The 14,646-nt window shown below is 35.6% G+C and overlaps 1 protein-coding gene across 1 annotated transcript; it reads left to right on the forward strand.

Annotated features, from left to right (window-relative positions):
• Positions 1-9,370: 9,370 nt before the first annotated feature.
• Positions 9,371-11,914, forward strand: LOC103963062 (aluminum-activated malate transporter 8-like). Its single transcript, XM_009375838.2, has 6 exons — positions 9,371-9,846; positions 9,920-10,060; positions 10,279-10,551; positions 10,644-10,768; positions 10,932-11,075; positions 11,236-11,914. Exons 1-6 carry the CDS (start codon positions 9,552-9,554, stop codon positions 11,737-11,739), a joined length of 1,482 nt encoding a protein of 493 aa, XP_009374113.1. The 5' UTR covers positions 9,371-9,551; the 3' UTR covers positions 11,740-11,914.
• Positions 11,915-14,646: the final 2,732 nt, after the last annotated feature.

A 14,646-nucleotide genomic window follows, 5' to 3' on the forward strand; every position in this document is an offset into this window, starting at 1 on the left:
AAAAATATTTTTCTCGTTTCCGAGTTTCTTCTTCAATTTGGATCCCCTTCAAAAGATCTTGGTGACTTATATCTTCTGCTATATGCAAAAGCTTCTTTCTATAATTGGTCCAACCAGGGGGTAATATTGACATGATAGCCTCTACTTGTAATGCATATGGAATAATTATTTTGTCTTCACGAAGTTTTGTGACCAAAAGTAATAAATCTTGAACTTGGTCCACAATGGATTTGTCATTAGTCATAGTGAATTCATAGAACTTAAACTTGATAAATTTATCGGTCCCTTTTTTCGCCGATGTATACTTGTCTTCAAGAGCTTTCCAAATTTCCCTTGGAGATTGAGTTGTAGAAAATAAATTGTAAAGCTGATCCGACAAAGTATTCAGGATATGTCCTCTGTGAAGGAAAATTTGTGAAAAACATGTTCATTTAAGCAACATCAATAGCATGCAATTAACATATTAAAGGCGGAATCATGCTTGTATGCACTTAAAACAAAACATTTACCCATGAAATTCAAAGCCTAGTAGATAGGTGAATCAAGACTCAACTCAAAACAAAGTGAGTTGAGAAATCAATACCTTTGTAGATTCCTCTTTGCATAAGCAAAGGCTAATCACCCAAAGAGAGGGCCTTCATTCCTTGCATCTTGGATCCATGGATTTGGATGGATGAAAAGGTTTCTCCAAGTTCCCAAAATTGAGAACCTCTAAGTCTCCACACCAAGGTATATTGAAGAAGAAATGAGTGACCTAGAGGAAGTAAGATTGCTAGATTTTCCCCTCTAGATTGGCCGAATTCTTTGAGAGCAAAGGGAGGTTTATGTTCTCATCTTTACTCCCTAGAAAACCCTAAGGATGAAATGGCTATAAAGATGTCTTTATACCACCTCACAATGGAGTGGCAAACTTGCAATTAAGCCAAGTTCACTACCCTCCTCTAAATGGCCGGCCTATGGGGATTAATTGGGCTATTTGGGCCTTTGTGAATCATTATTCATTAAGTTGTCATACAACTTAAGTCAATGGGCTTGACGTTCGAAGCCCATTGGGCCTTAAGGTCCAAAACTATCCCGAGGTCTTCAACGAACTTATTCGTTTGATTAATAATCATATTAATTAATCCTTGCCATAAATAATTAAACCATTTAATTATTCTTACTCATCTCCGTTGAATCTTCAAACTCTACCTTACACGGTGTACGATCCATTAGGTTCCTTTTAGCGAGGCAGTGGGCGATTCAAACTCTTTCAAATCGACTGTGAATTGAAACTTACTTTCAATTCTCCCGTTAGTGATAATACACTTTTAGGGCTTCCACAAACCATGAGTGACACCTAGCAGCATATCATGGTTACCCAAGCTAATCAGAAGAGGTGGAGAACCTATTCAGTTTAGGATTACAAATGCAATACGGTCTTTCTCTAATACAATACTCTTGACCACATTGTTTGGTTTGATAGTTTATTCATGTCTACTATCCAATGTGAATCTTGTGCTTATATGATTACCTTGAATGTGATCTGGAACGCATTCCAACATTTCATTCATACTCTGGCCAGAGATTCCAAATCATATCATAGAGTATTATACCTCAAACAGTTTGAAGGTTAGAGATCCCTTGTTGCGCATTCACTTGCCTCCATGGCTAAGTGGCTTAACCCCAACGATGCCGTGGACATCCTGATAGAGTGACGTTGACATAATCAAAGATTAAGGACCTAACCACAAGACAACTGTGATGCCTCAGGTCAAAAGACTAATTTGCATTATCCCAACCATGAGTTCTCATGTGACATGAATATGAGAACTCTTCGTTAATCGTGTTCAGTGAACTCATTCTCTATTGAGCACCTACGTACTTGTCTTGATGTCACACACACCAATGACTCGAGACTAGTCACTCTCCCTGAGAGAAGACATAGCACGTACTGATCTTAACGGACTGTCAATGCCCAATTGACAATCCTATGATCAGGAACGTTTAGGATGTGTCAACGAAAGAATGGTCTCATGAATCTAACTTCTTTAGATCGCATTCTTCCAATCACATATTCCTTGGACTTATCGTTTAAGCATATAACATTTATATGAGACGGCTCAAACAATAATGTTTGCCCTTTAAACTACATTAGTTTGAAATGTCCGTAAAGTATCATCATATGATTGGTTTTAGGGCACATTTCCAACACTCTGCACATCAATTCATCGTCTTCACGCTTCTTTTTGTTGGCAATAATTTGTTCAGTATATGGATCATTAGGTTTAGGAATTGGCTGTAGATTTGGATCAAGAACATAAGCAATTTTCAGGGCCGTCAACATCCAACGTATTTTGTCATTCCAGCGCATGAAATTGGTTCCATCAAACTTGTCGAGTTTCCAGAAAGCACCATCGTTCATTGCAAACAAAGCCATAATTTCAGACATCTTCTCCATTGCGAATATCACTTTAAGATTGTTAGGATAAGGTTGAGAATTTGATAGAAAAATGGTTTTGAGGCACGTTAATATGTTTTCCTGAAAGTGATATTAACCCCCACTCTAATATGAGTTTGCTAACGGATCTAAAGCAAATCACTTCCAAGATACAACAAAATTTGGAATTTTAGTTTAGCAAGAACTGAAATTCCCTTAAAATCTTCTAAAGGAAAAATGTATGGTTTTGATGGAGAGAAAGAGGATAAGAAACTATTGTTTGAAGAATTGTATATCCAAATATGCAACCAACATGGGCTATATATAGATATTATGGAACCCTTTGAAGATGGATCAAAGTATGCATATAAAAGGTCATGTTCTTTCCTGCATCATTGCCACTGAATGGATGCATCTTTCAATCAAAATTACAACCTACTACATCCTTTCATTTTCCAAAAGGATGCAATCCTATTGCTAGATCATGTATGTATTTTTTTTTATTTTTTATTTTTATCAAAATATCATAACTTTCTGATTTCATAACAAGGGACATATCCCTTAATTGTACTTTTTCAATCCAAGAGACATGGAACTGCAGCCATGCTTCTTTAATCCAAGAGACATGGCATTGCAGCCAATCTCTCATTATACACGCAACACCATATATATATATATGTATATATATGTATTAATGAAATACACCAACAATAAGTATAAAAGAATACTATTAAACAGTAGTAATAAGTGGCACAATTAGAGATTAATTTATAGGGTTCATCTTTTGTGAAAAGAGCATCATTCATTAAATAATATAAAGTACTACATTTGGGTAAAGCCAACCACCCCCCTAAGATAGTCTCCAACAATGACCTAAAATCTAAAATTTCCCTTTTTTCCCGCCCAAAATCTACTCCAACCCATGACCTAAAATTAACCTAAAACCTAAAACTTATTCTGAGGCCAAATACCAGCCCAATTTTAGGCCACAAAACAAAATGGGTCCCACCAACTGAGACTGAAACAAGGGCTATGAAGCCCACTACCCAACTTCCACTTGCCCAGACAGAGAAATCATGCCTGCACGTGCCAGAGAATGACACAAGCCGGGCCCACCCACATGGGATTGTCCCCCGGGTGTCAGCCAACTATGTAGCCTAACGGCTATTTTTTTCAATCCAACAGCTGGATTTAAATGGGCCGTTGGTTAATCCAACAGTCCAGGTTGAAATTATTATTATTTTTAGTTTTATATTTATATAATTATTGAATCCAATGACTTAGATCGAATATAATCAAATCTAACGATAAAAAAAAAGATCTAACGGTCCAAATTTAAATTCAACGGCTAAAATAATTTAAAACAATTATTTAACTTAAAATTCAACCAAAAACTCTATAAATACCTATCTATGTGTTCAAACATCCACACAAAACTCACTTTTCTCCTACAATTCTTCCAATTTTTCTTTCTACCATTTCTTCTCATTTCCAAAGTTTTCAAGATGGCAAAAGAGCATGTTAGAGGTCGTAATTGGACATTTGACGAAGATATTGCTTTATGTTTGGTATGGATTTCTGTCAGCAAAGATGGTGCCGTTGGCACGAACCAAAATAGAAAGATTTTGTGGGCTAAAACCTAAATTTTCTGGGCTAAATATTTTTAGGTTTTAGGTCACCATTGGAGATGGTCTAAATAGATAAGCAAAAAGCCCACAACAAAGTGGGAAAACTAGATATTAAAAAAAAAAAAAAAAAAAAAAAAAAAAAAAAAAAACTGACAGTAAGCATAACCCTAATACCAATCTTGCAATGGTAGAACGTTGCCGGTGCCGCCCCAAACACCTTGCCAGCAACCACCGAGGCAACCGTAATGGAGAATTCAACCTGAGTGGTACATTCGACCAAGGCTTCACAATGCAAAAGTTTTCAAACCTGTAATGGGAAACAAACTCTAACCTAAACTTGCTATTAGAACTGCCACACCTGGGAGAGCCACCAGATCTAAAAAACCTTCACATACTCTTGAAGTACATCCAAACAGAAATACAAAAGAAAAAAGATGAAGCTAAGGGGAAAAGTATTCATTCCTCGGCCGAAGTCACTAAATGCAAAAATTGGACATCACCACGCCACCATATTCATGCTATTTGTCTGGCCGAGCTTGGTTTGCGGATTGGCACACCCGCAATAGCAAAAGGATGTAGTTAGCTCGTAAATTACTTTGGCCTAGTTCGTGTAATTTTGAAGGTCAACAATATCTTATAATATGAAATTTTATTTAGTAACACTTTCCTTCACCTTTTAGGGTCAACAATATCTTATAATATGAAATCTTATTTAACCATTAAGTAAGGCTTTAGTTTGCTAATATGTGATTCACACTTTCAATAGTTTTTTTGTTCAAATTATATGGATAAGAACCTCTTGTAGGGTTGGTAGCGTTGTGTAACGCAAAAGCAAATGGACGGCGTTGGGGGCGTGGAAAAGGTCCATGACCTCCAATTTCTAAAGGGCCCCCAAAATTTATATCCTTTTCTATATATATATTATGTATATAAAAATTCTAATAGGAAATTAATAAAAAAAATTTAGTTTATATATATGACAATTGGTTTTTATTTGGTTAAGTGAGCCTATAATTATTTTTTTCATTTTTCATTTTTCTCTAATAATAAACTAAGTCATAAAAATTTACTTGTGTTGTAGAACTATTTAACTCAAAAACTAGAGAGGGAGAGAGGGTGCGGCAATAGAGAGAGGATAATTGGTTAATTTTGCGGTGTGTATTATCTCAGCCCATTGTGCTTTTATTTATAGTAACTGGAAGGAAGAATCCTTGCCTTTCAAGTAATACAACTGAAATAAGACACTATCTAAAAAATAATATAGATTCCTAATAGAATTTACATAATCACATTCCAAAAGAAATTAGGACTGCAACAACTTGTGCGTTGTCCCACAAACACAAGAATCTTTCCGTATCTCCTTTTCAGTTCTATTCTTCTTTTTTTCCCCTCATGGGTGCTAAATCATAATTTCATGGCAGTTATGAAAACAAAATTTATGAAATCAGTGGCTATTATTCAATTAGTTGAAGTCAGATGCTAACTTCGATTAAGTTGGAATTTTGATTAGCGAATTTTACATTAATACATTGTTAAAAAAAATTATTTGGAATATTATCTTAAGGAGGCCCTTTATAAATTTAGAAAATGAATTTTTTCCAATGTCACTTAGTACCACGATTTAGTGGTATTCCTTTACTTGTAAGTGAGAGATCTTAGGTTCGATTCTTACTAAGGGCGAATTTGAACCATATTATTGATAGCCCATTTTCCCACCCCTTAGTGTAAATAACATTGTTTGTTCAAAAAAATAAAAAATAAAAAAAGCCTATCAAATGTTTGCTTAATCTAATTAACTACTGAACTATATATAATTTCTCTTTTTGAGCAATGCTATATGCTGAGAAAATATTTACCATTTCGAATAGAGCTTAGAAAGGTACGTGCACATATCTTGGAATCCAAATTTCTAATACTAAATTAGAGACAATGGTCACATTAATGCACCTTTGATCGAATAAGGTTCCATAAAAGGAATGAAGCAAAAAACAGAGAGGCTCAAGACAAAATCTTAAATAAACAAACCACATATATTCTAGCTGGCCAGCAGTATGTGAAGCTATCAACACTTCAGCAATCGTAATCAAAACAAGTACAACAAAAATAACGAAAATTCAGCTCCATTTAATTGTGAATTTTAAACCATTAGATGATTTCCAAAACTATGTACAATTGGTATAGTGGATAAGGCATGCATACATACAAGTACTTTAAGCAGTTGGATTGCCTTGCTGTTTCCCTCAGTGAAGGACCTATCAAGTTGGTGTTGCGCTTATGTACCTCCTTTACAAGTTGCTCAAAATTTTGGCAAAATCTTGAGTACAAAGAATAAACAGTGAAAGGAATATTGTTTCCAGTTTGGGTTTTGCATCCTTTTGTTAATTTTGGGTAATTTCAACACATTGACGTGAGGAATTAACGATGATGAAGAAACACAAAAAGACTGGCAGACAAAGTGAGGCCTTAATTTCTTTATTGTTTGTAAAGTCTGATGATCAACTGGCATATATTCTTACTAAAGTTGTTTTAAACCGAGTTTTTCACAGCTCTCTCGACAAATCACTTTTAATATATTATCCATCTCCAAAATAGAAGTATATAAAGTGATTTAAAGAGAATTTTACAATACAATTTAAAACCTGATCAACGTAGAATTATAATAAGAATAAAATAAAATCTCCTAAATTAGGGAAACTCACGCCAACACAGCAGCCATGCCTCCACATTTGGAAATCTTAAATATGGTATAATGCTATTTTCTAAAAGTTAGGTAGATAAAAAGAAAGGCCTATAGATTGCTCACATTATCAGTTTCATAGATGAGCAATTTTTTATGAGTTCTACAGATGACCAAAAATAATAATCAGGATAATACATGTACAACTACATGCTTCATATATGTAACATATAGTACGCGTACAGCATATATAAGAAATAGAGAGAATGCATTATGCATGTACAGATCAACAGAAGAGAGGAGGCGTTTTGGGGGGGGGGGGGGTTGGTGTTGGTTGTGAGGTTGGTTTTCTAAGCAGCAGTTTCCAAAGTGGATTAAATACTCATTTCATTTCTAACCATGTATATTAGAAAAAGGAAAAGAAAAAGATTCATCAACTTCCAAAACATGACCCCGATCGATGGCTTTCGTTCTAACTTGTAGGTTCCCTTGTTTTGGCTTTTCTCCTTTTTTTTTTCTTTGTCATCATGTTGTCACTGTGACCCCAACGTGATGCTACATCAGCAATAAGTGGTGACCTAATAATATTTCCTCTTCGTAATGAACTGAAGGCACACACTAAATTTTGTTTGATAACACATTAATATATTCATTGGGACCTTAATTTGTCGTTTCATCCCAATTCCCCCAATGCCTAAGCACTTGCATATATTGAAATACTTGATAAATCTCCTCAGATATATCATGAGGTTTTTTTTTTTTTTTTAAAGAAACTTCGACAGTACGTATATTCAAGAGAATTATTAACACACAAATAAAAAATTACAGTTAATGAAGGACATAAATCTCGGGAGAGGATCCTCTCCGGACCCAAACCCACCGGATCCTTCTTCTTTAAAGGCCGCGTTGGCATCGTGGCTTCCCCAAAATCAGCGTCGTGCTTCCCGGAGTCAATGTCCTGGGTTCCCCGGAGCTAGTTATCGGCGACATCGTAATAGTTGTCCACGATCGTGATTTTATATAAAACTGACCATGTAGAAGTTTCCTATAAATATACAAAAAAAAAAAAAGGTGAAGAAGAAGACCCAGGAGTGAAGGAGAAGAATTGAAGAGGCAGCAGCAGTAGAATCAAAACTGCAGAAAAGAAAGAAGAAGAAGAAGGAGGATCCGGTGGGTTTGGGTCCGGAGAGGATCCTCTCCCATAAATCTCATCCTCATAGGTGAAATGACCACATAGGAAAAGTCTTCCAATCAGTACACAGATACTACCTTTTCTATTTGGGTTACTTAATTATACAGTAGACTACGTTACTATACTGCATCACTTTCCACTTTTGTTTCTCTGTTAACCTTGTGACGTTATCATTTTATAGTTCTGACCTGCAAAGCATACAAACTTTTTACTGGTTTATATGTGAATGCCATTGGTTCTATGGATTCTTTAACTATCTATAGTTTAAACGACGAATATGTATATAGCTACATCATTCTTCCACTACTTTCGTAGTAAATAATTGTAATAAAGCTGCTGCGGTTAGTGCACATGGCAAGGTGAAAGCGTATTCTACTCAAAGTCAATTCATACAAGTTCTTTTAATTAACTTCAAAACTGAGTTAGCAAACTGATCATCTTCTCTCTCTCTCTCTCTCTCTCTCGGAACAGTGGGATACAGTGCATGTCAGACTTTACAGTGATCACACCACCATGTTTTACGTACGGAAATTTAGGGTTTCAAGTTTTTTTTTGTTGTTGTGTGGGGGGGGGGGGGGGGGGGGGGGGAAGGGAGGGGTGTGTGAGAGAGAGAGAGAGATTCATGGAAACTAGAATACACACTTACCCACTTGATCATCAAAAGCTGAAGGGTTTTAAACTTTTAACCTTAGAGTGAGCGCAGAGTTGCGACTTGTGAGTGACTAGTGGGTTGGAGCACTCTTGATTCCTTTAGTCTGACAAGTGGGATAAATTAACATTATGTTCTGAAAGTTTGTGGGTTTTATTAAAGGATAATACTTGCATCTCTTTGAGATGAACTCATTCTTTCACTTGCAAATAATATATCTTCAACGTAAAATTTTTATAATTGGAATCGTTTAATCTCTTAATATTCAATTGAAAGTCATCCTTAAAAAAAAAAAAAATCATTCGATCATCTAGATAGTCATTCAATTGTATCAAATAAATCAACAATATAGGTAGCAAGTAACATATTTGTAATAAACCACTGATTTATTTAATATATTTGAATGACTAAACGATCATCGATTCATATGATTTTTTGTAGGAATGATTTTCAAATTAAGGATTAAAAGATTGAATGGTTCTAATTATGAAATTTCTACATTAAATAAACGTTATTTACAAGTGTCAAAATAAACTCATTCCCAAAGAAGATGTAAGCATTATCCTTTATTTAATATAATAAGCTTATATCCAAGTAAAAGCCTAGTCAGCCCACGCTTTTCGAAACCCTCCTTTTTCTCTCAAAGCAAAATCTTTGTCTCTCTTCATACAAGAGACACAAGGACGTGTAACCCATAAAATATTCTTCAGTCACACCAAACTGGCAAACTCTGCCTTATAAATTAGGGCCAATAGTCAGAGCTTTCAACCCATCAAAGTTGCTTCCATTTTCTTGCCCAACCATCTCTCTCTTCCACACCCTTCTCCCTTTCTAAAGTCTCTGAAGCTACAAAAGGAAAAACCATCTTTCTAAGGGCTTTAATTAGCTTAGTTTTTCTCAATATAGGACACTTTAACTTGTTAGGAAAGGAAAACCATCTTTCTTAATTCAAACCTTTTAATACAGTTTGTCCCTAAACTGAAGGCATGGAGATCACCGAGTTAGCAACTGCAGGGGAAGAGAAGATTGGGGCTTTCTCGCGGTCGTGTGGATGGCTCATGGCCTTGCTAGGGAAGTTGAGTACCAAGGTTGTCAAAGTTGTAAAGAGCATTATAAAGCTAGGACAAGATGATCCAAGGAGAGTAACTCACTCTCTAAAAGTGGCTTTGGCTCTTACATTGGTGTCCATATTGTACTACTGGCAAGCCCTTTTCGAAGGTATTGGAGTTGCAGGAATCTGGGCGGTGCTAACCGTGGTAGTAGTGTTTGAATTCACTGTAGGTAAGTTAAGAACAAGTTTCATTCAACTTATAATGTTCAATTAATCAAGTACTTAGTTTCTTTTTCTGTGTAGGTGCAACCCTCAGCAAAGGTTTAAATAGAGGTTTTGCAACATTCTTGGGTGGTGCTCTTGGCCTTGGAGCTAATCACATAGCTAGTCTCTTTGGAGTGAAAGGAGAACCCATTGTGCTTGGGATCTTTGTCTTCCTACTAGGTATATATATGTTTGTACATAAAAAATAGAGTTAACGTTCTATTGCCGGATATGACATGACCAACATGGTCCCCCTTAAATTAACGGCCCCAATTCACTATCTGTGACATAATTAACATGACATTATTCTGCAAGAAGTTTTCTCCTCATAGTCTGTCTCTATGTAAAAGACTATATTGCCTATACTAATGCATGCAAGTGCTATTTTATGGTTGCAGCTGCAGCATCTACATTCTCACGGTTCTTCCCACGGATCAAGGCGAGATATGACTATGGGGTGTTGATATTCATACTGACATTCAGCATGGTAACCGTCTCAGGGTATCGTGTTGAAGGGATCTTGGAGATGGCACATGAGAGACTCTTAACAATTGTAATAGGTGGAGGAACCTGCATGATCATATCAGCTTTTGTTTGTCCAGTATGGGCTGGTGAAGATCTGCACAAGCTGATAGCTTCCAATATAGAAAAGCTTGCAAACTACTTAGAAGGTAAACTAAATTATATATTACCTAATTGGCTCTAGCTCCTTTAGTTTTGTTCAACATGTTCAAAGAATAATATGCAATTTAATAAATTACAGATTTTGGGGGTGAATATTTTCCATTACCTAAGAATGGAAAGTCTGGCATGGTCTCCAAAAATAAGGAATCATTTCTTCAAGGATATAAGAGTGTCCTCAACTCAAAAAGCAGTGAAGAATCCTTGGTGAGTACTAAAGCATCTTTTTGCTCGTTAATTTCCTGCTGCCACTAAATTTTACCCTGGATGGAAACCACTAATATCTTTAGCTAGCCATTTTTTATGGGTACAACTTGTACTTGCCAGATATGGTGTACTCATATTTGTGTCACATTGTATATTTGCATAGGCAAATTTTGCAAGATGGGAGCCAGGACATGGAAGTTTTAAATTTCGCCATCCATGGAAGCAGTACTTGAAGATCGGTGCCCTTGCCAGGCAATGTGCCTACCAGATTGAAACTCTAAATGGTCACATCAACTCAGATGTACAAGTATGTATCAAACCATCATACTCTTTTAAGGGTGCATAATTTAATTAAAATATTTAACGGAAGGAAAATTACCATGTTAAATGATTTTATATAATGTGTAATTGATCTGACTAAATATATAATTTAATTTTCTATTTAATTAATTTTATCATCCTTGCAGGTACCACCAGAATTTTTACAGATAATTCAAGACTCCTGTAGAACAATGGGTATTGAATCTGGAAAAGCCCTAAAAGCGTTAGCCATAGCAATCAAAACCATGAAAGAACCAAAAGATGCTTGTGAACATTTGGAGAACTCCAAAACTGCAGTCGAAGACCTCAAAATTGCACTCAAAGCTGCATCACTAGAAACTGCTGACATACTTGGAATTGTACCAGCTGCAACAGTTGCTTCAATACTAGTTGAGATTGTCAAAGGGGTAGAAAACATTTCTAAGTCAGTTCATGAGCTTTCTGAACTAGCACACTTCAAAAAAGCTGTGGAACCCACTGTATCGCCAGAGAAGCCACCATTGCTGCACAGGGGAAGCGTTAATCCTGCACTTTTGGATGGTGAAGATGCCCATGTTATAATCACCGTAGGTGAAACAAACATTGGTTTCCAAGAAAATGAGGTTAATCCTCAGGCACCAAAATGCCCAAAACCAAGGGTGGAAATGTAAATATTTGTCACTCTAACATGTAATTAATCTGGGTTGAAAATACTCAACTTGTATGCTATATTTTGTTGAGTATAATGATCAACTCGATCATGTTCTAATTTCACAAACTGTGGGATTAGAAGGGAAAGACATGTTAGTAATATTTCCCCATTTTATATTCAAACTTATGCAACAAGAGTCCTCCCACTATATACCTAGTAAAGGCGAAAGATGAAAATATTTCTCTTCCCTTGGGCTATGTATCTGGTGTTCTCCTTTGAATTGAATTGAAAATTTTAGAGTTCATTTGATAACTATTTTCTTTTTTGATTTTTTGGTTGTGTTTGAGATCTAGGGAGGTTATATGGAGAAAAGGAGAGATGAAAGGGTAGTGAGAGGGAGGAGAAGAATATAATTCTTCCTATCTGTCAAATTCAACTTCTCAGCATTCAATGATGACAAGGTTGAAAAGTGGGGCTATTGAGAAGAAAAATTATGCAACTTTTCTTGCTACATTTCCTAAGCTAAGTTCTCTACAAATCACTGAAGATGAACCTTTTTTCTGGTGGCTTTTCCTTTGTCACTGAAGTATCAAATTGTGTAGAACCAAGTTCATTTCGAAAAGCTTCTTTTTTACCTCAATGGCAAAAGGCTATGCAAGAGGAGTATGATTCTCTTAGAGCTCAGGGTACATGGAGTTTAGTACATCTACCTACAAATAGAGCAATTGTTGGTAGCAAGTGGGTTTTCAAGATGAAAAAGAATATAGATGGCAGTGTTTCAAGATGTAAAGTTAGGTTTGTTGCACAAGGTTTTTCTTAGGAGCATGAATAAATGGGAGTTAAAACAATTGGACATTAAGAGTGCCTTCTTACATGGTGATTTGCAGGAATAAGTGTATATGAAACAGCCCTAAGGTTTTGTTGATCCACAACATCCCACACATGTGTGCAAATTGATAAAGTCTTTATATGAATTAAAACACACTCCAAGGGCTTGGAACTCTAAATTCACAAGCTATCTCTTAGCTATGGGATTCGCTGCATCAGGATCTGATACAAGTCTTTTCATGAAGAAGGATCAATCTAATATAGTCATTTTATTGTTGTATGTTGATGACATTATCCTCACTAGATCAAATTCTATTAAAGTGTAACAAGTGATCACTGAGCTGTCTACAATGTTTGATTTGAAGAATTTGGGAAAACTTACATGTTTCCTAGGATTGCAGATGCAATATTAGTCAAATGGAGACATCTTTCTTAACCAATCAAAGAATGTAAAAGATCTCATTCATAAAGCATGAGAGGATTCATGTAAACCTGCTCCTACACATGCAAACCTTATAGTTCAATGTTGGTAATATAAGGGGTTCCTTTAACAGATCCAAGTTTTTATCAAAGTATAGTAGGATCATTACAATACTTAATTTTCACAAGGCTGGACATTGCCTTTGTTGTGAATTTTGTTTGTCAATTCATGACCAATCCAACTGATATTCACCTTGGAGTAGTCAAGAGAATAATTCGGTATCTTCAACGGACATCTTTACTTGGTATTGTCTATTCAACTATTGCAGAACCAACATTAAGTGCATTTTCAAACTCTGATTGGGCTGCTGATCTTAATACAAGGAGATCAGTGATAGGTTATATAGTATTCCTTGGTAACAATCCTATTTCCTGGCAATCGAAGAAGCAAAGTTCTGTCTCAATGAGCTTTACTGAAGCATAATACAAAGCTTTAGCTCACACTGCTATAGATGTAGCCTATATCAGATATATTCTTAAGGTATTGGAAGTGTATTTACCTAGTCCTCCTATGATATATTGTGATAATATGTCAGCTATAACTTTGAGTGCTAATCTAGTGTTTCATTCTCGGATTAAGCACCTTGATACTGACTATCACTTTGTAAAGGAAATAGTACAACAAGGAGATTGGGAAGTGAAGTATGTTCCAACTGATGAACAGACGGCTGATGTATTGACAAAAGGTTTACATAGCCATACATTTGTTAAGCATTCATTCAATCTCAAACTTGGAAACCCTGGTTGAGATTAAGGGGGGATGTTGGATAATGTTGCCACATCAGTAAAGCCAAATCAACAAAGTTAGTTAGCCATGTTAGCAAGCCAAATCAGCTAAGTTAGTTGAAGTTGCTGTTAGTTAGAATTGTTGGATAAGGTTGAGTTTGTTAGCCTAGATATCTTAGGCGCCAAGCTTTGTACACCTATATAACATTGTAAAAGCTAGTGTGTAATTCAATCAAGTCAATAGAATACAATCTTGAAAGCTTTTTCTATCTCAATTTCTTCTTCTCTCTAAAATTTTTCTTCTACATTCATTCCTTTTTTGCAACATTCCATTTTTTGTTATTGATGGTGCATATTTTCATATATTTTTATCTTATATTTCCTTTGAATTTTGTATTTATGAATGGGTTAAATGCACTAATTATATTATTTTCATTTATAGACATTCAATACGGGAGTTACGTGAAAAATAAGTGAAAAATGGAGATTTCGAGTGTCTAGAGTAATTCCAGTCCCAGTGGAGTACGAGGCTAATTAACTGCACCAATACATATGCATTACAATAAGAATATGAGATTACAATGGTTGTGGAAATCAAATGGACATGGGAAGCTATTCAATGGATTTTAGGATAGACATAATTGTTTTTATGATTTCCGTTTAATTTCTTTTTCTTTAATTAGGACTTAATGTCCAATTTGGGCTAGGTTTTTAATTAGGCTTTATGTTGCCCCTTTGCTGTGAGTTATAATGTGGAGATTACTTCTCCTTATTTATTCATTCATGAAGAAAGCCACAAAAAACATATCACACTTTAGGGGAGCTTTTCTAGTTTCTTTTCTTTGCTAGGGTTACGATGTAGCCTAATCATGAGTACTTAATTGCCTTGTGG

Source organism: the organism of the source record quoted next, unplaced genomic scaffold, assembly GCF_019419815.1.
Source record: "Pyrus x bretschneideri cultivar Hongxiangsu unplaced genomic scaffold, Pyrus_bretschneideri_v1 Contig53, whole genome shotgun sequence".
Taxonomy (NCBI): domain Eukaryota; kingdom Viridiplantae; phylum Streptophyta; class Magnoliopsida; order Rosales; family Rosaceae; genus Pyrus; species Pyrus x bretschneideri.